This window comes from Phyllobates terribilis, unplaced genomic scaffold, assembly GCF_046119375.1.
Source record: "Phyllobates terribilis strain yellow unplaced genomic scaffold, ASM4611937v1 Scaffold_14__1_contigs__length_39327217, whole genome shotgun sequence".
NCBI lineage: Eukaryota > Metazoa > Chordata > Amphibia > Anura > Dendrobatidae > Phyllobates > Phyllobates terribilis.
This window is the reverse complement of record NW_027362774.1, coordinates 27,517,284-27,539,060: the sequence shown is the minus strand read 5'-3', so window position 1 is coordinate 27,539,060 and position 21,777 is coordinate 27,517,284. Positions and strand designations below refer to the sequence as shown.

At 44.8% G+C, this 21,777-nt stretch overlaps 1 protein-coding gene across 2 annotated transcripts in view; it reads left to right on the top strand.

Moving 5' to 3' along the window:
* PLCG2 (phospholipase C gamma 2) overlaps positions 1–21,777 on the top strand; it is a 214,117-nt gene that overhangs the window by 107,137 nt on the left and 85,203 nt on the right. For both annotated transcript variants that reach the window (XM_073659786.1, XM_073659785.1), the window contains exons 16-20: positions 2,047–2,136; positions 7,416–7,588; positions 7,737–7,937; positions 20,250–20,369; positions 20,915–21,095. In XM_073659786.1, coding sequence (XP_073515887.1) covers positions 2,047–2,136; positions 7,416–7,588; positions 7,737–7,937; positions 20,250–20,369; positions 20,915–21,095 — 765 coding nt within the window. The remainder of the gene's footprint in view (positions 1–2,046; positions 2,137–7,415; positions 7,589–7,736; positions 7,938–20,249; positions 20,370–20,914; positions 21,096–21,777) is intronic.

Sequence of the window (21,777 nt, the reverse complement as noted above, 5' to 3'; positions counted from 1 at the left end):
ATCTACTGTATATAGAGGTGTTATCAGTCATTGTACAGGAGGAGGAGGTGAGCTGTGACATCACCTATTGTGAATGGTGGATCCTGCGTTATCTACTGTATATAGAGGTGTTATCAGTCATTGTACAGGAGGAGGAGGTGAGCTGTGACATCACCTATTATGAATGGTGGATCTTATGTTATCTACTGTATATAGAGGTGTTATCAGTCATTGTACATGAGGAGGAGGTGAGCTGTGACATCACCTATTGTGAATAGTGGATCCTGTGTTATCTACTGTATATAGAGGTGTTATCAGTCATTGTACAGGAGGAGGAGGTGAGCTGTGACATCACCTATTGTGAATGGTGGATCCTGCGTTATCTACTGTATATAGAGGTGTTATCAGTCATTGTACAGGAGGAGGAGGTGAGCTGTGACATCACCTATTGTGAATGGTGGATCTTATGTTATCTACTGTATATAGAGGTGTTATCAGTCATTGTACATGAGGAGGAGGTGAGCTGTGACATCTCCTATTGTGAATGGTGGATCTTATGTTATCTACTGTATATAGAGGTGTTATCAGTCATTGTACAGGAGAAGGAGGTGAGCTGTGACATCTCCTATTGTGAATGGTGGATCTTATGTTATCTACTGTATATAGAGGTGTTATCAGTCACACATCCGTTCCCATATTTACATTCATATAAAATGAACCATTTTCCTTTCACGTGTCGTCATTTGCATGTGTTTTATCCGATTCTTTTTTCTCATCCGTTTTTAAGAACTGAACTTTTATTTTATCTCCTGACTCTTAACAATGAGATCAGTAAAAAAAAAAAAAAATAGATTTAACACGAATGGAAAACTGAAGTATCAAATGATCTCTTCTCATTTTCATCAGTCTGATCCCTATAGACTGTAATGGCCGAGAATGATGCGGAAAACGGATGACAATAGAATATGCTCGGAGTCTCAATGATTGGACACACGGATCCGTTTTTTTTAAAACAGACTTGTCTTTGGGTCCGAGAAAAAAAAACTGATCGTACATGACATGGAAAAAAAAAAGGATTGAAACAATTGGTCATTTTCTCATGATACAGTCACATTTAAAGGGAAATTTTTATATCATAAAGTAATCGGGTATCACAAAAATACGCCATCGATCTATCAATATTCTCAGGATCGGAGGGGCTCCCAGAGGTCCGACCAGTGTCGCACTGTGGTGCCAAGTAACCAACAATGAACTGGGTAGATTGGTAAACGAATAAGATGCCGCCTTTGTCTGTACATAGTGATTCAAGTATATAGTGCCAAGTGCTTCTCATATGAGAGGGTGGTGGCCCACCGGAGGATTCTCCTGTTCTCCTGCCGGCCAGTCCAACCCCTCTCGATTGTATATTCAAGTGATAGGCAATCAGGTTACATGGTAGAAATATTACCAAAATGGATAAAAAGTATAAATAAAAATTGCAACAAAATGTCACTAAACGGTTGTACGATAGTAACTGTGACATACATAGTCATTTCCTCTGAGTAATTACTCTGCTCGGTGGAAGTTTCTATGAATGATTGGTCCAAAAAATGACAGAAGTAATAAAGAAATGTAATAATTTAGGGTTCATTAACGTCTAAGTACTCTCTTTGTGATTTTTTACGCTCCATTTAACGTCTCACAAGACAGATCCGATGACATAAATTACTACTGATGAGCTCATTGATATCGTTACATGTTACCTTGTATTTATTCTTCGCCCTATTTCGGGTCCGGAAGATTATAAAACGTGGATGGATTCGCGCTTTGCGGATGATATTCCAGTAATGTAGGAAGAAGAATGAATTTAGGAGTCGGACACAATGTTGCAAACTGGAGTGAATGTATTACAATGAAGCAGATGGATAATACACTCAGGAGTCGTCCAAAACTTTGCTGCTTGTACGACTCCTCATAGTCCGACACATGTATGTTGAGAGGTTTTAGGCCATGCTGGGAGTTGTGGTATCACTACCGGTCGCAGACCAGTGACGTTGATTGGCAAAATGTTTTTCTTTTTCTCGCTAGAAATGGTCTATTCGTTATTGCGCCATCGCTGGTGATAAATTATCCTACGGTGATGAAATTGAGCAAAATGCGGATGACTCTACACCTAAGGTGAGGATGTTTAGGATCTCACGACTACCACAAGCCACCCAACCCTTCTACAGTTGTCAATCATTGGCTAATTATGTAGATCTTGGAAAATAATCATTTCTTTATGGTCATTTCCCCGAAGAGAGTTCCTATAAAATATGAAAATATGCGGATTGGAGATTATGCTTGACTGTACTATGATAGAGGAGTAAAGAGCAGGGAAAACACTGTGTGCGGTGGACGCATTGTTACACCCTTTCCACATGGCAACATACATGACCTATAGATTGTGTAGGGTGTAAGTTACTTATGGTATCCGCAGAGAGAAAGTGTCCTAGAGTTCGAAAAAGGAAGAAGTGCCCTGTAGGGTCCATACAGAGAAAGCGTCTTATAGTAAGGAAGGATGGAAATGTCCTATAGGAGACGAAGGCTGGAAGAGTCCTATAGCACCCATAGACGAAAGAAGTGTCCTACAGTACCCATAGGGAGGAAGAAGCATAGGGAGGAAGAAGAGTCCTATAGTATCCATATGGAGGAAGAAGAGTCCTATAGTATCCATATGGAGGAAGAAGAGTCCTATAGTACCCATTGGGAGGAAGAAGCATAGGTAGGCAGAAGAGTCCTATAGTACCCATAGACAGCAAGAAGTGTCATACAGTACCCATAGGGAGGAAGAAGCATAGGGAGGAAGAAGAGTCCTATAGTATCCATAGGGAGGAAGAAGAGTCCTATAGTACCCACAGGGAGGAAGAAGAGTCCTATAGTACCCATATGGAGGAAGAAGCATAGGGAGGAAGAAGAGTCCGACAGTATGCATAGGCAGGCAGAAGAGTCCTATAGTACCCATAGGGAGGAAGAAGAGTCCTATAGTACTCATAGGAAGGAAGAAGAGTCTGACAGTATGCATAGGCAGGCAGAAGAGTCCTATAGTACCCATAGGGAGGAAGAAGAGTCCTATAGTACCCATAGGGAGGAAGAAGAGTCCTATAGTACCCATAGGGAGGAAGAAGAGTCCTATAGTACCCATAGGGAGGAAGAAGAGTCTGACAGTATGCATAGGCAGGCAGAAGAGTCCTATAGTACCCATAGGGAGGAAGAAGAGTCCTATAGTACCCATAGGGAGGAAGAAGAGTCCGACAGTATGCATAGGCAGGCAGAAGAGTCCTATAGTACCCATAGGGAGGAAGAAGAGTCCTATAGTACCCATAGGGAGGAAGAAGAGTCCTATAGTACCCATAGGGAGGAAGAAGAGTCCTATAGTACCCATAGGGAGGAAGAAGAGTCCGACAGTATGCATAGGCAGGCAGAAGAGTCCTATAGTACCCATAGGGAGGAAGAAGAGTCCTATAGTACCCATAGGGAGGAAGAAGAGTCTGACAGTATGCATAGGCAGGCAGAAGAGTCCTATAGTACCCATAGGGAGGAAGAAGAGTCCTATAGTACCCATAGGGAGGAAGAAGAGTCCGAGAGTATGCATAGGCAGGCAGAAGAGTCCTATAGTACCCATAGGGAGGAAGAAGAGTCCTATAGTACTCATAGGGAGGAAGAAGAGTCCTATAGTACCCATAGGGAGGAAGAAGAGTCCTATAGTACCCATAGGGAGGAAGAAGAGTCCTATAGTACCCATAGGGAGGAAGAAGAGTCTGACAGTATGCATAGGCAGGCAGAAGAGTCCTATAGTACCCATAGGGAGGAAGAAGAGTCCTATAGTACCCATAGGGAGGAAGAAGAGTCCGACAGTATGCATAGGCAGGCAGAAGAGTCCTATAGTACCCATAGGGAGGAAGAAGAGTCCTATAGTACCCATAGGGAGGAAGAAGAGTCCAACAGTATGCATAGGCAGGCAGAAGAGTCCTATAGTACCCATAGGGAGGAAGAAGAGTCCTATAGTACCCATAGGGAGGAAGAAGAGTCCTATAGTACCCATAGGGAGGAAGAAGAGTCCTATAGTACTCATAGGGAGGAAGAAGAGTCCTATAGTACTCATAGGGAGGAAGAAGAGTCCTATAGTACCCATAGGGAGGAAGAAGAGTCCTATAGTACCCATAGGGAGGAAGAAGAGTCCTATAGTACCCATAGGGAGGAAGAAGAGTCTGACAGTATGCATAGGCAGGCAGAAGAGTCCTATAGTACCCATAGGGAGGAAGAAGAGTCCTATAGTACCCATAGGGAGGAAGAAGAGTCCGACAGTATGCATAGGCAGGCAGAAGAGTCCTATAGTACCCATAGGCAGGCAGAAGAGTCCTATAGTACTCATAGGGAGGAATAAGAGTCCTATAGTACCCATAGGGAGGAAGAGGAGTCCTATAGTACCCATAGGGAGGAAGAAGAGTCCTATAGTACCCATAGGGAGGAAGAAGAGTCTGACAGTATGCATAGGCAGGCAGAAGAGTCCTATAGTACCCATAGGGAGGAAGAAGAGTCCTATAGTACCCATAGGGAGGAAGAAGAGTCTGACAGTATGCATAGGCAGGCAGAAGAGTCCTATAGTACCCATAGGGAGGAAGGAGAGTCCTATAGTACCCATAGGGAGGAAGAAGAGTCTGACAGTATGCATAGGCAGGCAGAAGAGTCCTATAGTACACATAGGTAGGCAGAAGTGTATGACAGTACCCAAAGGGAGGAAGAAGTGTACGGCAGAACCCATAAGAGGGAAGAAGAAGCATAGGGAGGAATAAGAGTCTGACAGTGCCCATAGGCAGGCAGAAGCATACTATAGTATCCATAGGCAGGCAGAAGCCTTTTATCGTACCCATAGGGAGGTACCCACACGGAAGAAGCATAGGCAGGTAGAAGAGTCCTATAGAACCCATAGGCAGGAAGAAGTGTCTGACAGTGCCCATAGGGAGAAAGAAGAGTCCAACTGTAACCATAAAGAGAAAGTGCCCTATAATAAACATCAGAAAGAAGTTTCCTATAATAACCATAGGGAGAAAGTGCCCTATAGGACCCATGCAGATTAAGTGCCTTATAATAATAAAACCAGTGTGGAAGTGTCCTATAGGACCCATACAAAGATGCTGTCTTATAATACCCAAAGGAATGAAATACCCTTAAATACACACAATAAGACGGTTCCCTATAGTACTCATAGTAGGAAAACGTCCTAAAGGACCAAGAGAAAGGCGCTGTCCTAGCGAGAGCGCGACTAAAGTATAAATAAGGAGGAAGTGTTCTATAAGATCGGTAGAGTAAAAGTCCCCTTCCCAGAATGAGGAAGGTCCCTGTAGTACCCACATTAAGAAAGTTCCACATAGCACCCGCAAGAAAAGAAATTCCTTGATAGTACCCACAGTAAAGAAGTGCCTCTTCATAGTGAAAAAATGCCCTAAAATACCATTAGGAAGGAAGCGCCCCATAGAATGGATAGAGATAAGGATAATGCCATCATCCTTCCGTAAGTGACGACTTTCCATATACATATACAGCACCCATAAGGACAATATGCAGTATTTGTAATAGCAGCTTTGTGCCCAGTACACCGCCCCCCGTTATCACAGCCCTTGTTCTGCAGCTCCAGTAATCATAGCGTCTTCCTTTTTTATGTAGGAATGTTTGGTCGGCTTTGTATCCGTGAATACATCCCTGCCGTACTCAGTCCCATGACACCGAGTGTTCCCAAAATGAGGTTGGATATTGAAGTCACAATGTAGCTATGAGCCAAATAAACACCAGAGCTTAGAAGATTGCAAAAAGACATATTTACAGGGTATCAAGCTGTTACAGAGGAGCAGATAACCTCAGTGTGAAATGTATTTAGTGTCAGACTTCTCTAGTTCCCGTCCAAACCTGTAATTCTCTCTAATCAGCGCTTACTGTCTCCCGCAGTATTTGTGGGCAAGATGCATTATCCTCCAAGTGGCGGTCTGTGAATGGTGCGGGCATTATAAATAAGTCCACAGAAGCATTCAGGGGCTGGTTTTGTGAGAAACACCACAAGCGATGTGACAGTCGCGTTTTGTAATCATTTTTCTTTACAAAATGTGCACAGTATAAAACTGAAAAGAGAAAACAGGAGAACGAGGCGAATGAGCTCCTGTGTCACTACAGAGAGCGGAAGATGTCCAACACTCCGCGTGTCTAGAAAAGACACAATGTCATCTATCTACTGTATCTATCCATCTATCTATTATCTATCTAACCATCTATTATCTACCCTCTGTCCAACCACCCATCCGTCCATCCAACCATCCATCATCTAACCATCTATTATCTACCATCCGTCCAACCACCCATCCGTCCAACCATCCATCCGTCCAACCATCCATCCATCCATCCATCATCTAACCATCTATTATCTACCATCCGTCCAACCACCCATCCGTCCAACCATCCATCCGTCCAACCATCCATCATCTAACCATCTATTATCTACCATCCGTCCAACCATCCATCCGTCCAACCACCCATCCGTCCAACCACCCATCCGTCCAACCATCCATCCGTCCATCCATCCAACCATCCATCATCTAACCATCTATTATCTACCATCCGTCCAACCACCCATCCGTCCAACCATCCATCCGTCCAACCATCCATCTACCCATCTATCTATCATCTATCTAACCATCTATTATCTACCATCCGTCCAACCACCCATCCGTCCAACCATCCATCCGTTCAACCATCCATCTACCCATCTATCTATCATCTATCTAACCATCTATTATCTACCATCCGTCCAACCACCCGTCCGTCCAACCACCCGTCCGTCCAACCACCCGTCCGTCCGTCCAACCACCCGTCCGTCCAACCACCCGTCCGTCCAACCACCCGTCCCTCTAACCACCCGTCCCTCTAACCACCCGTCCATCTAACCACCCGTCCCTCTAACCACCCGTCCCTCTAACCACCCGTCCCTCTAACCACCCATCCCTCTAACCACCCGTCCCTCTAACCACCCGTCCGTCTAACCATACATCCGTCCAACCATCCATCTACCCATCTATCTATCTATCTATCTATCTATCTATCTATCTATCTATCTATCTATCTATCTATCTATCTATCTATCTATCTATCTATCTATCTATCCATCCAACCATCTATCTATCTATCAAACCATCTATCCATCCAACCATCTATCTATCAAACCATCTATCTATCCATCCATCCATCTATCTATCTATTCATCAATCTATTCAATTCAAAGAAGCTTTATAAATTAGTTTTTCCAAAGAAAGTGTACAATAGAGCTAGGGACTGTGTGAAAGATGGATGGGGGCACATCCAGGGTGGGGGCGTGGGGGCTAGGGAAGTCCATCTATCTATCTATACATTTTTTTTTTTTTTTCAACTAGTCCATGAAGGATCAACATTTACAAGAAAAGTGGTTCCACATGCGGATGAGAGAAGGGCGATACATGGCGGAGCGTCTCCTGCAGGAGTACTGTGCAGAGATGGTGGGCAAAGACGGGACATTCTTAGTGAGGCAAAGTGAAACTTTCCAGGATGACTACACTCTTTCTTTCTGGTATGACCAAGACAAATGATAATGATACCAAAAGATCACACGATTCTTCTCTTCCTATGATAATAATCCATAATATCGAGAGTCCGTTGATAATTTTTACAGCCGATATCTCAGATTTTGCATAAACTCTGTGCGTTTGGTTCTGCAGGAGATCGGGCAGGGTGCAGCACTGCCGAATCCGCTCCTGCAGTGATGGAGAATACGTCAAGTATTACCTGACCGACAACCTGACGTTCGATAGTATTTATGAACTGATTCAACACTACAAGGAGTCCTCGCTGCGCTGTGCTGAATTTGAGCTGAGATTAACAGACGCTGTTCCCAGCCCCAACCCACATCTATCTAAGGAGTAAGTAGCCGTCACACCTAGGGGTAACGCAAACCCTGGCTGCGTGTGCATATCACCCTTCAATTAGGTGGATCTGAGAAGATCACAGCGGGTCCGACTGCTGGAATCTGTGCGGTTATCATGGCGGAAACCAATCATTTAATGCCCAATCATTTAATGCCCAATCAGGCCTCTGTATAATGCTCACTTGGTGGCAATCTTACAGAATAAGGCCGGCCATACAGTGTAAACTCTTCCCACCATGGCCAATTTTTTTGTTTTTATGACTTTGTTTTTTCCCTTTTACCGAGAGCCATACATTTTAGCCTTACAAGAGTTTTTTGTAGTTTTTTTTTTAAATGTTACTCCTCCTAATGGACTCCTACTATATACAGCAGGTGTGGGGAATCTTTTTTTTTGACAAGGGCCATTTGGATATTTATACCATCCTTCGGGGGCCATACAAAATTATCAACTTGAAAATTATCCTGCAGGCTGCAGTATAGACATCACAGGAGGAGACAAGGGGCTGCGATATATACATCACAGGAGGAGACAAGGGGCTGCGATATATACATCACAGGAGGAGACAAGGGGCTGAGATATACACATCACAGGAGGAGACAAGGGGCTGCGATATATACATCACAGGAGGAGACAAGGGGCTGCGATATATACATCACAGGAGGAGACAAGGGGCTGCGATATACACATCACAGGAGGAGACAAGGGGCTGCGATATATACATCACAGGAGGAGACAAGGGGCTGCGATATACACATCACAGGAGGAGACATGGGGCAGCGATATATACATCATAGGAGGAGACAAGGGGCTGAGATATATACATCACAGGAGGAGACAAGGGGCTGCGATATATACATCACAGGAGGAGACAAGGGGCTGCGATATATACATCACAGGAGGAGACATGGGACTGCGATATATACATCACAGGAGGAGACAAGGGTCTGCGATATATACATCACAGGAGGAGACAAGGGTCTGCGATATATACATCACAGGAGGAGACAAGGGGCTGCGATATATGCATCACAGGAGGAGACAATGGGCTGCGATATATACATCACAGGAGGAGACAAGGGGCTGAGATATATACATCACAGGAGGAGACAAGGGGCTGAGATATATACATCACAGGAGGAGACAAGGGGCTGCGATATATACATCACAGGAGGAGACAAGGGGCTGCGATATATACATCACAGGAGGAGACATGGGACTGCGATATATACATCACAGGAGGAGACAAGGGTCTGCGATATATACATCACAGGAGGAGACAAGTGGCTGCGATATATACATCACAGGAGGAGACAAGGGGCTGCGATATATACATCACAGGAGGAGACAAGGGGCTGCGATATATACATCACAGGAGGAGACATGGGGCTGCGATATATACATCACAGGAGGAGACAAGGGGCTGCGATATATACATCACAGGAGGAGACAAGGGGCTGCGATATATACATCACAGGAGGAGACAATGGGCTGCGATATATACATCACAGGAGGAGACAAGGGGCTGCGATATATACATCACAGGAGGAGACATGGGACTGCGATATATACATCACAGGAGGAGACAAGGGTCTGCGATATATACATCACAGGAGGAGACAAGGGTCTGCGATATATACATCACAGGAGGAGACAAGGGGCTGCGATATATACATCACAGGAGGAGACATGGGGCTGCGATATATACATCACAGGAGGAGACAAGGGGCTGCGATATATACATCACAGGAGGAGACAAGGGGCTGGGATATATACATCACAGGAGGAGACAAGGGGCTGCGATATATACATCACAGGAGGAGACAAGGGTCTGCGATATATACATCACAGGAGGAGACAAGGGTCTGCGATATATACATCACAGGAGGAGACAAGGGTCTGCGATATATACATCACAGGAGGAGACAAGGGTCTGCGATATATACATCACAGGAGGAGACAAGGGGCTGCGATATATACATCACAGGAGAAGACAAGGGGCTGCGATATATACATCACAGGAGGAGACAAGGGGCTGCGATATATACATCACAGGAGGAGACAAGGGTCTGCGATATATACATCACAGGAGGAGACAAGGGGCTGCGATATATATATCACAGGAGGAGACAAGGGGCTGCGATATATACATCACAGGAGGAGACATGGGGCAGCGATATATACATCACAGGAGGAGACATGGGGCTGCGATATATACATCACAGGAGGAGACAAGGGGCTGCGATATATACATCACAGGAGGAGACAAGGGGCTGCGATATATACATCACAGGAGGAGACATGGGGGCTGCGATATATAAATCACAGGAGGAGACAAGGGGCTGCGATATATACATCACAGGAGGAGACATGGGGCTGCTGTATAGACATCACAGGAGGAGACATGGGGCTGCGATATATACAGTACAGAACAAAAGTTTGGACACACCTTCTCATTTAAAGAATTTTCTGTATTTTCTTGACTATGAAAATTGTACATTCACACTGAAGGCATCAAAACTATGAAGTAACACATGTGGAATTATATACTTAACAAAAAAGTGTGAAACAACTGAAAATATGTCTTATATTCTAGGTTCTTCAAAGTAGCCACCTTTTGCTTTGATGACTGCTTTGCACACTCTTGGCATCCTCTTGATGAGCTTCAAGAGGTAGTCACTGGAAATGGTCTTCCAACAATCTTGAAAGAGTTCCCAGAGATGCTTAGCACTTGTTGGCCCTTTTGCCTTCACTCTGCGGTCCAGCTCACCCCAAACCATCTCGATTGGGTTCAGGTCTGGTGACTGTGGAGGCCAGGTCATCTGGCATAGCACCCCATCACTCTCCCTCTTGGTCAAATAGCCCTTACACAGCCTGGAGGTGGGTTTGGGGTCATTGTCCTGTTGAAAAATAAATGATGGTCCAACTAAACGCAAACCGGATGGAATAGCATGCCGCTGCAAGATGCTGTGGTAGCCATGCTGGTTCAGTATGCCTTCAATTTTGAATAAATCCCCAACAGTGTCACCAGCAAAGCACCCCCACACCATCACACCTCCTCCTCCATGCTTCACGGTGGGAACCAGGCATGTAGAGTCCATCCGTTCACCTTTTCTGCGTCGCACAAAGACACGGTGGTTGCAACCAAAGATCTCAAATTTGGACTCATTAGACCAAAGCACAGATTTCCACTGGTCTAATGTCCATTCCTTGTGTTCTTTAGCCAATACAAGTCTCTTCTGCTTGTTGCCTGTCCTTAGCAGTGGTTTCCTAGCAGCTATTTTACCATGAAGGCCTGCTGCACAAAGTCTCCTCTTAACAGTTGTTGTAGAGATGTGTCTGCTGCTAGAACTCTGTGTGGCATTGACCTGGTCTCTAATCTGAACAGCTGTTAACCTGCGATGTCTGAGGCTGGTAACTCAGATAAACTTATCCTCAGAAGCAGAGGTGACTCTTGGTCTTCCTTTCCTGGGGCGGTCCTCATGTGAGCCAGTTTCTTTGTAGCGCTTGATGGTTTTTGCCACTGCACTTGGGGACACTTTCAAAGTTTGCCCAATTTTTCGGACTTTACTGACCTTCATTTCTTAAAGTAATGATGGCCACTCGTTTTTCTTTACTTAGCTGCTTTTTTTTTGCCATAATACAAATTCTAACAGTCTATTCAGTAGGACTATCAGCTGTGTATCCACCTGACTTCTGCACAACACAACTGATGGTCCCAACCCCATTTATAAGGCAAGAAATCCCACTTATTAAACCTGACAGGGCACACTTGTGAAGTGAAAACATTTCCGGTGACTACCTCTTGAAGCTCATCAAGAGAATGCCAAGAGTGTGCAAAGCAGTCATCAAAGCAAAAGGTGGCTACTTTGAAGAACCTAGAATATAAGACATATTTTCAGTTGTTTCACACTTTTTTGTTAAGTATATAATTCCACATGTGTTAATTCATAGTTTTGATGCCTTCAGTGTGAATGTACAATTTTCATAGTCAGGAAAATACATGAAAATCTTTAAATGAGAAGGTGTGTCCAAACTTTTGGTCTGTACTGTACATCATAGGAGGAAACATGGGACTGCGATATATACATCACAGGAGGAGACATGGGGCTGCGATATATACATCACAGGAGGAGACATGGGGCTGCGGTATATACATCACAGGTGGAGACATGGGGCTGCGATATATACATCACAGGAGGAGACATGGGGCTGCGGTATATACATCACAGGTGGAGACATGGGGCTGCGATATATACATCACAGGAGGAGACATGGGGCTGCGATATATACATCACAGGAGGAGACATGGGGCTGCGATATATACATCACAGGAGGAGACAAGGGGCTGCGATACATACATCACTAGAGGAGACAAGGGGCTGTGATATATACATCACAGGAGGAGACATGGGGCCGAGATATACAGTTAGGTCCATATATATTTGGACAGAGACAACATTTTTCTAATTTTGCTTCTAGACATTACCACAATGAATTTTAAACAAAACAATTCAGATGCAGTTGAAGTTCAGACTTTCAGCTTTCATTTGAGGGTATCCACATTAAAATTGGATGAAGGGTTTAGGAGTTTCAGCTCCTTAACATGTGCCACCCTGTTTTTAAAGGGACCAAAAGTAATTGGACAGATTAAATAATTGTAAATAAAATGTTCATTTCTAGTACTTGGTTGAAAATCCTTTGTTGGCAATGACTGCCTGAAGTCTTGAACTCAAGGACATCACCAGATGCTGTGTTTCCAACTTTTTGATGCTCTGCCAGGCCTTCACTGTGGTGGTTTTCAGTTGCTGTTTGTTTGTGGGCCTTTCTGTCTGAAGTTTAGTCTTTAACAAGTGAAATGCATGCTCAATTGGGTTGAGATCAGGTGACTGACTTGGCCATTCAGGAATATTCCACTTCTTTTCTTTAATAAACTCCTGGGTTGCTTTGGCTTTATGTTTTGGGTCATTGTCCATCTGTAGTATGAAACGACGACCAATCAGTTTGGCTGTATTTGGCTGGATCTGAGCAGACAGTATGGCTCTGAAGACATCAGAATTCATTCGACTGCTTCTGTCCTGTGTCACATCATCAATAAACACTAGTGACCCAGTGCCACTGGCAGCCATGCATGCCCAAGCCATCACACTGCCTCCGTCGTGTTTTACAGATGATGTGGTATGCTTTGGATCATGAGCTGTACCACGCCTTCGCCATACTTTTCTCTTTCCATCATTCTGGTAGAGGTTGATCTTGGTTTCATCTGTCCAAAGAATGTTCTTCCTCAACTGTGCTGGCTTTTTTAGATGCTTTTTAGCAAAGTCCAGTTTAGCCTTTTTATTCTTGATGCTTATGAGTGGCTTGCACCATGCAGTGAACCCTCTGTATTTACTTTCATGCAGTCTTCTCTTTATGGTAGATTTGGATATTGATACGCCTACCTCCTGGAGAGTGTTGTTCACATGGTTGTCTGTTGTGAAGGGGTTTCTCTTCACCATGGAGATTATTCTGCGATCATCCACCACTGTTGTCTTCCGTGGGCGCCCAGGTCTTTTTGCATTGATGAGTTCACCAGTGCTTTCTTTCTTTCTCAGGATGTACCAAACTGTAGATTTTGCCACTCCTAATATTGTAGCAATTTCTCAGATGGGTTTTTTCTGTTTTTGCAGCTTAAGGATGGCTTGTTTCACCTGCATGGAGAGGTCCTTTGACCGCATGTGACCCGCCCCCTGGGCCGCGGGGCACTCGGAACCGGACAATGGGGAGACGATGGGGGTAGTAGTGACGACCCGGTCCCGTGGCTCAGGGTGGTCAGACCAGTGGCAGTCTTTTATATGTTTTTAGGTAATGTCCGACTACGCCACCCGTGGATTGCGGCTATTATGAACCACCGCTGCAAAGCAGACCGCTGAGGCTGATGGTGTATGCAGCTGAGGTAGTGTAACTCCCCACGGGAGGAGTGCAGCCCCAGGGCAGTGTAGTGGATGTTGGGGTGATGGTGCAGGGAGTCCCAGTACCGTTAGTTGCTGGCGAAGCAAAAAGCACAAAGACAACGTGTTGCAATCCAGGGTCTTTTACTCACAGTTCGTATATTTTCAGTCATTTCTGTCAGCAATGACTGCCCGAGCCGTGCTGCGTCCATCAGGTGAGGGGCTCGGTCAACCCCCAGGCAGTTCTGGAATATGGCACAGGACCCCCTTCTTTCCTTTCTCTGGCCTGCCTCACCAGTGACCCACTTTTGTCCAGCTGCCGTGGATCTGCGCGGGTAAACGTGGGCCCCGTTCCTCGCTGTCCTATATGGTGCCTTCCTAGCAGGTTTAATGATCACGACCTCCGGTCTTTGGCTGAGGGTTGTTTCTCCTCCACCAACTTGGGATCCGGTACCCTTAATCTGCCTGACCCTTCACCCGGTATTTTCATGGGCTCTTAGGGTCCCTTCCACCTTCTTGTTTCTGAGCCTTTCCACACTTTGGGTACTTCTCTTCCTGTTTCTGTTCCTTTCTGTTCCTTTCTCCTGGCTCCGGCCTTCACCCTAGGCCTGCCTCGTGGAGCTGGGCTGAGGCTGAGCCACAGCTCCCTGTCACATCTCCACTCTGCTTCTTCTCTGACTGAACTGACAAGACCTAGAACTAAGATGGTGCCCACCTTATATACGTCCCCAAAGTGTGTGAGCTCAGGTGACCAGCAACCAATGAGCTCCTACCTATGCTCAGAACCCAACCCCTATCTGCTCCTACATCACTGGGTATTCCTCCCCTCTCCCCACTCCAGCCAGGGACATGGTCTGTCGTGCCTGCATTACTGTACTAATGGGAGCACCGTTGAGCTGTCCCCCGGAAATGGGGTGTGTGTGGTGTATGCAGCTAACTGAGCCCTGGTCCATACTCCATCCTTACCTGGGAGTGGAATATCACACCTCTGGCAGAGGTGCAATACCCCTGTAGCGACCGAGCCCTCGGGGCGCTACACATGTTTACTTCACAGCAAAACCTTCCAAATGCAAGCACCACACCTCAAATCAACTCCAGGCCTTTTATCTGCTTACTTGAGAATGACATAACAAAGGGATTGCCCACACCTGTCCATGAAATAGCCTTGGAGTCAATTGTCCAATTACTTTTGGTCCCTTTAAAAACAGGGTGGCACATGTTAAGGAGCTGAAACTCCTAAACCCTTCATCCAATTTTAATGTGGATACCCTCAAATGAAAGCTGAAAGTCTGAACTTCAACTGCATCTGAATTGTTTTGTTTAAAATTCATTGTGGTAATGTCTAGAACCAAAATTAGAAAAATGTTGTCTCTGTCCAAATATATATGGACCTAACTGTATACATCACAGGAGGAGACATGGGGCTGCGGTATGTATATCACAGGAGGAGACAAAGGGCCGAGGTATATATACATCATAGGAGGCGACAAGGGGCCGAGATATATACATCACAGGAGGAGACATGGGGCTGAGATGTACACATCACAGATATTCACTGATATACACTGTGAAAACACAGCCGCCGGCTCGAGCACTGCAGTCCCCTGGAATTTGCCCAGAGGCCGAAGAAAAGGTCCTTGGGGGGCCAGCAATTCTTCAGTATTGCAATATTTAACAAAAGTGACAATTTACTATGAAGCTTGGCTTCATAAGAGTACAAAGATGGTGGCGATGTGGGCTTTCAGTAGGCTGCCATGATAACTTATCAGCACCCTGTGATCTTGACACAGGGGTGGGAGTAGAGTATGGATGCTCTAATGGGTGCCCAGGCCGATTGTAATTATTTAATTGCCGCAGTTAGGGATGAAGAGTGGCACCTAAATGGTTAATCAGCAGCAATCAGAGGTCATTCTGGTTGCTGCGGTTAGAGCCAGATTCCTGCTGTCGGCAACCGCCATGTGTGGAATGAACTCAGCTCCTTAACTGGTCCTATAAATGTAGAATGTACTACTATGTCCTATGTTGGGAAAAGATAAAACTCTTTTTGACTTTTCACACATACGTGAATGCTTGGTATGGTTGAGCATGCATATTTTCTGCGTGGAGTTTGCGGAGAAAGCCACATCCATTACCACGGGCATCAAGAATGTCGAAACCCAATAGCCCAATCATTAGCAAATCGCCCTCTGGACATCTGCAGAAAGTAAAATATCAGGGCATAGCTAAACACATCAGATGATCAAGAGGTCCTGCCACAATCGTCACATCTGGCCGGTGTACGGCCGCGCTAAGAGGCACTGCCTTCAGCTAATCTCAGCCTAATTGAGGGGCACAGAAAACCTTTTATGACTACCATATTCTCTTATATGGTGTAGTGCGGCGGTGTTTACACTGTGCGGTAATGAGGCAGTGACCCACGGAAAGTCCAACTTAAACGGTTTAATTTGGCAAAAACTCACAACTCAAAATTAAAAGCTGTCCTCCGGATCGCAGTCGGGATATCCACACAGTTCGTGTAAACCTCTTGCCGTGGGAGACGGCTGCGCCGTGTCACTTAGGGAGCGTCAGATACGTTGCCTTCACAGGCCTGTGTTCAGCCTCACACAAGCTTGCAGAGCTTTCCTGCTATGCTGCTAGCAATCCCAACACTGACACACCAAAACCTTTACTGCAGGTTTTTAAAAGGAATCTATGGCCATGAGCCACCTGTAAGACCCGGGCTGGAGGGAGTGGACTGCCCCACTGCCATCCTGTAGTCCACTCCAAGAATAAAAGCCCATGCTGGGTTTTCTTAAATCCAACTTAGCCAAATAGCTTGACCAAGTCCAAACTTTACTTTTATTCTGCACTGCAGCCACAGCTGTGTCTGTGATAGCAATGCACTCCAGCGGGATCAATATGCCTCTATGCACCTCCTAGGAGACACATACCGTCCCTCGCATATGATCCCTCTCACTGCCTCACAATGGTCAAACCTCTGCCAAAGACCACCACCTCCTCATCTAGACTACAAATCCTGTGACATGTTTACAGTTCCACCATATTATCTGCATTAGCAATGTTGAGAAGCCCACCCCCGAAAATACCATCTCTTCAGTTTTGTGTAGTGTTGACCATTCCGATACTGAAATATCGGGTATCGACCGATATTCGCGGTATCGGAGTTCCGATACTTTTAGAATATCGAATACCGGAATTGGAAGTTCCCATAATGCCTGCGCTCTGCAGCGTCTCTGAAGGATGACAAGCTGGATGGCAGCGCTCAGCTTACTGTACTTGTCATTTAGCGTTAAAGGATTTATTAAAAAAAATATTAGTGTTTTCATGCACCGTCTCTTTAAAAAAGCCGACCGGCAATTCAGCAGCGGTACCCGACAACTTAGAATAGAAAGAATAGAGCATCACACATAGATTAGATACATAGAAACATGTCAGTCACATATATAAGAAGTACAGTGATAGTGTTGATTACTGTACTTGTCATTTAGTGTTACAATAAAGGATTTATTTAAAAAAAAATTGGCGTGGGGTTCCCCGTAATTTTAGTCTCTAGCGGAGGTTACGCAGACGGCTGAGGCAGATGTTTGAAGCCTGGGAAGGGGGTAATACCCACGGAGCTTCCCAGGCTACTAATATCAGCCCCCAGCTGAATACCTAGCCTTTACTAGCTATTAAAATGGGGGACCCCAATAAAATGACGTGGGGTCCCCCCTATTTTAATAGCTAGCAAAGGCTAGGCAGACAGCTGGGGGCTGATATTAATAGCCCAGGAAGGGTGCCATGAATATTGGCCCCCTCCCAGGCTAGAAACACCAGCCGTCAGCCGCCCTAGAAATGGCGCATCCATAGGATGCGCCAATTCTGGCACTTAGCCTCGCTCTTCCCACTGCCCTGTAGCGGTGGCAGTGGGGTAATAGGGTTGGGGTTGATGTCAGCTTATAATGCCAGCTGACATCAAGCCCAGGTTAGTAATGGAGAGGCGTCTATAAGACACCCCCCTTACTAACCCCATAGTCAAAGTTAAAAAAAACACAAACACCCAGAATAAAGTCCTTTAATTGAAATAAACACAATTCTTTATTGTTCTAAATTAAACCATACTTACCATCACGCCCATTCCAGCTGAAGCCAACGATCTCCTGCAATAAAAGAAAAATAATAAACCAACATCATCCTTACCTTTCCATGGTTCCCACGACGGCTCCAGCTCTGCTACATTCACATGACAGGCTGGATCGTAGCAGAACGCTGCCATCCAGCCTGTCATCCCGCAGACACTGAGAAGCGCAGGCATGCTTGCGCTCCTCAGTGTCTGGCTGTGACGGCATAAAGATGAGCCGAGGTCATGTCCAATGAACTCAGCTCATCTCATGCACGTCACTGACAGCGTGGGAGAATTCTCCAGCGCTTGCAGTGAGCGTGAGAGAATTCTCCTGCTCAAGCGCTGAGTGCAGGAGAATTCTCCCACGCTGTCAGTGACGTGCATGAGGTGAGCTCATGTCCAATGAACTCAGCTCATCTCATGCATGTCACTGACAGCGTGGGAATATTCTCCTGCGCTCAGCGCTTCAGAATGGAGAATTCTCTCACGCTCACTGCAAGCGCAGGAGAATTTTCCCACGCTGTCAGTGACGTGCATGAGGTGAGCTGAGTTCATTGGACATGACCTTGGCTCATCTTTATGCCGTCACAGCCAGACACTGAGAAGCGCAAAAATGCCTGAGCTTCTCAGTGTCTGCGGCATGGTGAGCTGGATGGCAGCTTTCGGCTGCGATCCAGCCTGTCATGTGAATGTAGCAGAGCTGGAGCCGTTGTGGGAACCATGGAAAGGTAAGGATGATGTTGGTTTATTATTTTACTTTTATTGCAGGAGATCGTTGGCTTCAGCTGGAATGGGCGTGATGGTAAGTATGGTTTAATTTAGAACAATAAAGAATTGTGTTTATTTCAATTAAAGGACTTTATTCTGGGTGTTTGTGTTTTTTTGTAACTTTGACTATGGGGTTGGTAAGGGGGGTGTCTTATAGACGCCTCTCCATTACTAACCTGGGCTTGATGTCAGCTGGCATTATAAGCTGACATCAACCCCAGCCCTATTACCCCACTGCCACCGCTACAGGTCAGTGGGAAGAGCGAGGCTAAGTGCCAGAATTGGTGCATCCTATGGATGCGCCATTTCTGGGGCGGCTGACGGCTGGTGTTTCTAGCCTGGGAAGGGGCCAATATTCATGGCACCCTTCCTGGGCTATTAATATCAGCCCCCAGCTGTCTGCCTAGCCTTTGCTAGCTATTAAAATAGGGGGGACCCCACGTCATTTTTTTGGGGGTCCCCCATTTTAATAGCTAGCAAAGGCTAGATATTCAGCTGGGGGCTGATATTAGTAGCCTGGGAAGCTCCGTGGGTATTACCCCCTTCCAAGGCTTCAAACATCTGCCCCAGCCGTCTGCTTAACCTCTGCTAGAGACTAAAATTAAGGGGAACCCCACGCCAATTTTTTTTTTAATAAATCCTTTATTTTAACACTAAATGACAAGTACAGTAGTCAACACTATCACTGTACTTCTTATATATGTGACTGACATGTTTCTATGTATCTAATCTATGTGTGAAGCTCTATTCTGTCTGTTATAAATTGTCGGGTACAGATGCTGAATTGCCGGCCGGCTTTTTTAAAGAGACGGTGCATGAAAACACTGTTATTTTTTTAAATAAATCCTTTAACACTAAATGACAAGTGCAGTAACCAACACTGTCACTGTACTTCTTATATATGTGACTGACATGTTTCTATCTATCTAATGATGCTCTATTCTTTCTGTTCTAAATTGTCGGGTACCGGTGTATGCCGCTGATGATTTGCCGGCTTTTCATGTAATACATTCTACATTATTCTTAGTTGTTTTTCTTCATGTAGAATTAACCTACAAGGAAAGAAAGGGTTTATTTTCATTCCAATATTTGTGTCCCATTGACTTGCATTGGTTTCCGGTATCGGAATCGGCGATATCCAATATTTTTTGGGTATCGGTCCGATCCAATCTGATCCCATATTTCCCGATATCGGAAGGTATCGCTCAACACTAGTTTTGTGTAGTCATCTGAAAGATGATTCTCGTTACGTATATGTAAAAAGGGGGTTGTCCAAGACAAATTGAGGGATTTCAGGTGAGGGGATATAAGCAAGCCGAGGAGCATAACGAACCATGTATTAGAAGCATTGTTCTGGGCACTAATTCTAAATCCAGCCAAGAATCTAAAATGCAAGAAAATAACCATAATGATTTAGAAAGTTTTTTTTAAAAAAAAAATTACAAATTTTGCAAATTGTAATCTCTCAGTTTGAGAAAGATAATGCAGAAAATGTTTTACCTCTTCTAGTTGGTACTATGATAACCTAAGTCGAGGAGAAGCAGAGGAAATGCTGATGAGAATTCCTCGAGATGGAGCTTTTCTGATACGGAGGAGAGAGGAGTCAAACTCTTATGCTATTACTTTCAGGTAAGTATGTCACTAAGACAAACCTCTTTAAATTAAACCATAGCGTTCAAGGCGGTGGAGGTAGGTGAGCAGCCCACTGCTGTGAAGAAATTATTAGGCTGGAGAGGTGGCTAGTATCTCAAGAGTTAACTCCTCAGCCTAGAATATAGCTACTGTGCTTACTTGGTCATCCTTTAGTGGCAGATCTCCTAACAAACAGCTGTCCACTATGTAAGAAAAAAGCTCTTATAGCAGGAGAACAACACCAGATCAAGTCAATTGCAAACATGCTTATTTTCTTGCTGTCTATATAGCTGAATATATTTAATAGCATGATAATACCCCATTAATTGTGCCCCCAGGGCCATGTAATAGAGAAGATATCCTAAAACTAAAAATGTTACAATTAGGGCACATAGCTATTCAATTGCATCGACCGATCCACTTATCCCGGGTTCTGAAAAAATGTAGCAGTGAAAAAAGCTAAACATTTCAGAGATTCTGACGCTTCATTCATAAAATGAACCATAATATCCATATTTGTTTGTGTTTTGTTTGTTTTTTAGGGCAGAGGGAAAAATTAAGCATTGCAGAATCAATAAAGATGGCCGTCTGTTTGTTCTCGGGACTTCTGCCTATTTTGAGAATTTGGTGGAACTGGTTAATTATTATGAGAAGCATGCACTGTACCGAAAAATTAAGCTCCGGTATCCAGTGACTGAGGAGCTGCTGAGCAGGCTGAACGCTGTATGTGACACCTGATATACCTTAATGGTTACTTTTAGTTAATACAATAGCACTAGCTTTCAGTCTTCAATCTTCATTTCTTCATTCCCTTTCAGACTCCCTGATATGCATTTGCTGCTGCCTGAGACAAATTTCTGATTTTTCTATTGTGGAACTGTCCCTCCCAGTAATATAGGCTGGATGTGATGTCTGTGTGTATCCATTATGTGAAGGTCTTCTTTAGCTCATATATCAGCACAGCTTTAATCCTGTTCTCATTTTCTCCTCTTCCACCATTGGTTTCTCTGCCTTCCCTGAAACTATACATGCTTTCTCCCTCATCCAAACTCTGTTTCAGGCTGCAATCTTCATTCCTTCATCCATTTTCAGACCTGCAAATATATAGTCTGCGGTCTGTTTCAGACCCGCAAATATATAGTCTGTTTCCATTCTCATATTTTTTGTTTTTTGTAGGAGTGTCTCTCCCAGTGATATAGGCTGGATGGTGAGATCTTTATTAATCCAGGGTACTTCTATCTTCAATAGTTTATATATCAGCACAGCTTCTATCCTGAACTTATTTCTAAGTCCTTTGCTCCTTATCTATAGACTGTTTTCGAAACTGTAAATGCTTTCTCCCCTCTCCATGTTGTGAAGACCTGTGTGCAACATCCTCCCCTTCCCCACTGCTATTCCTAACACT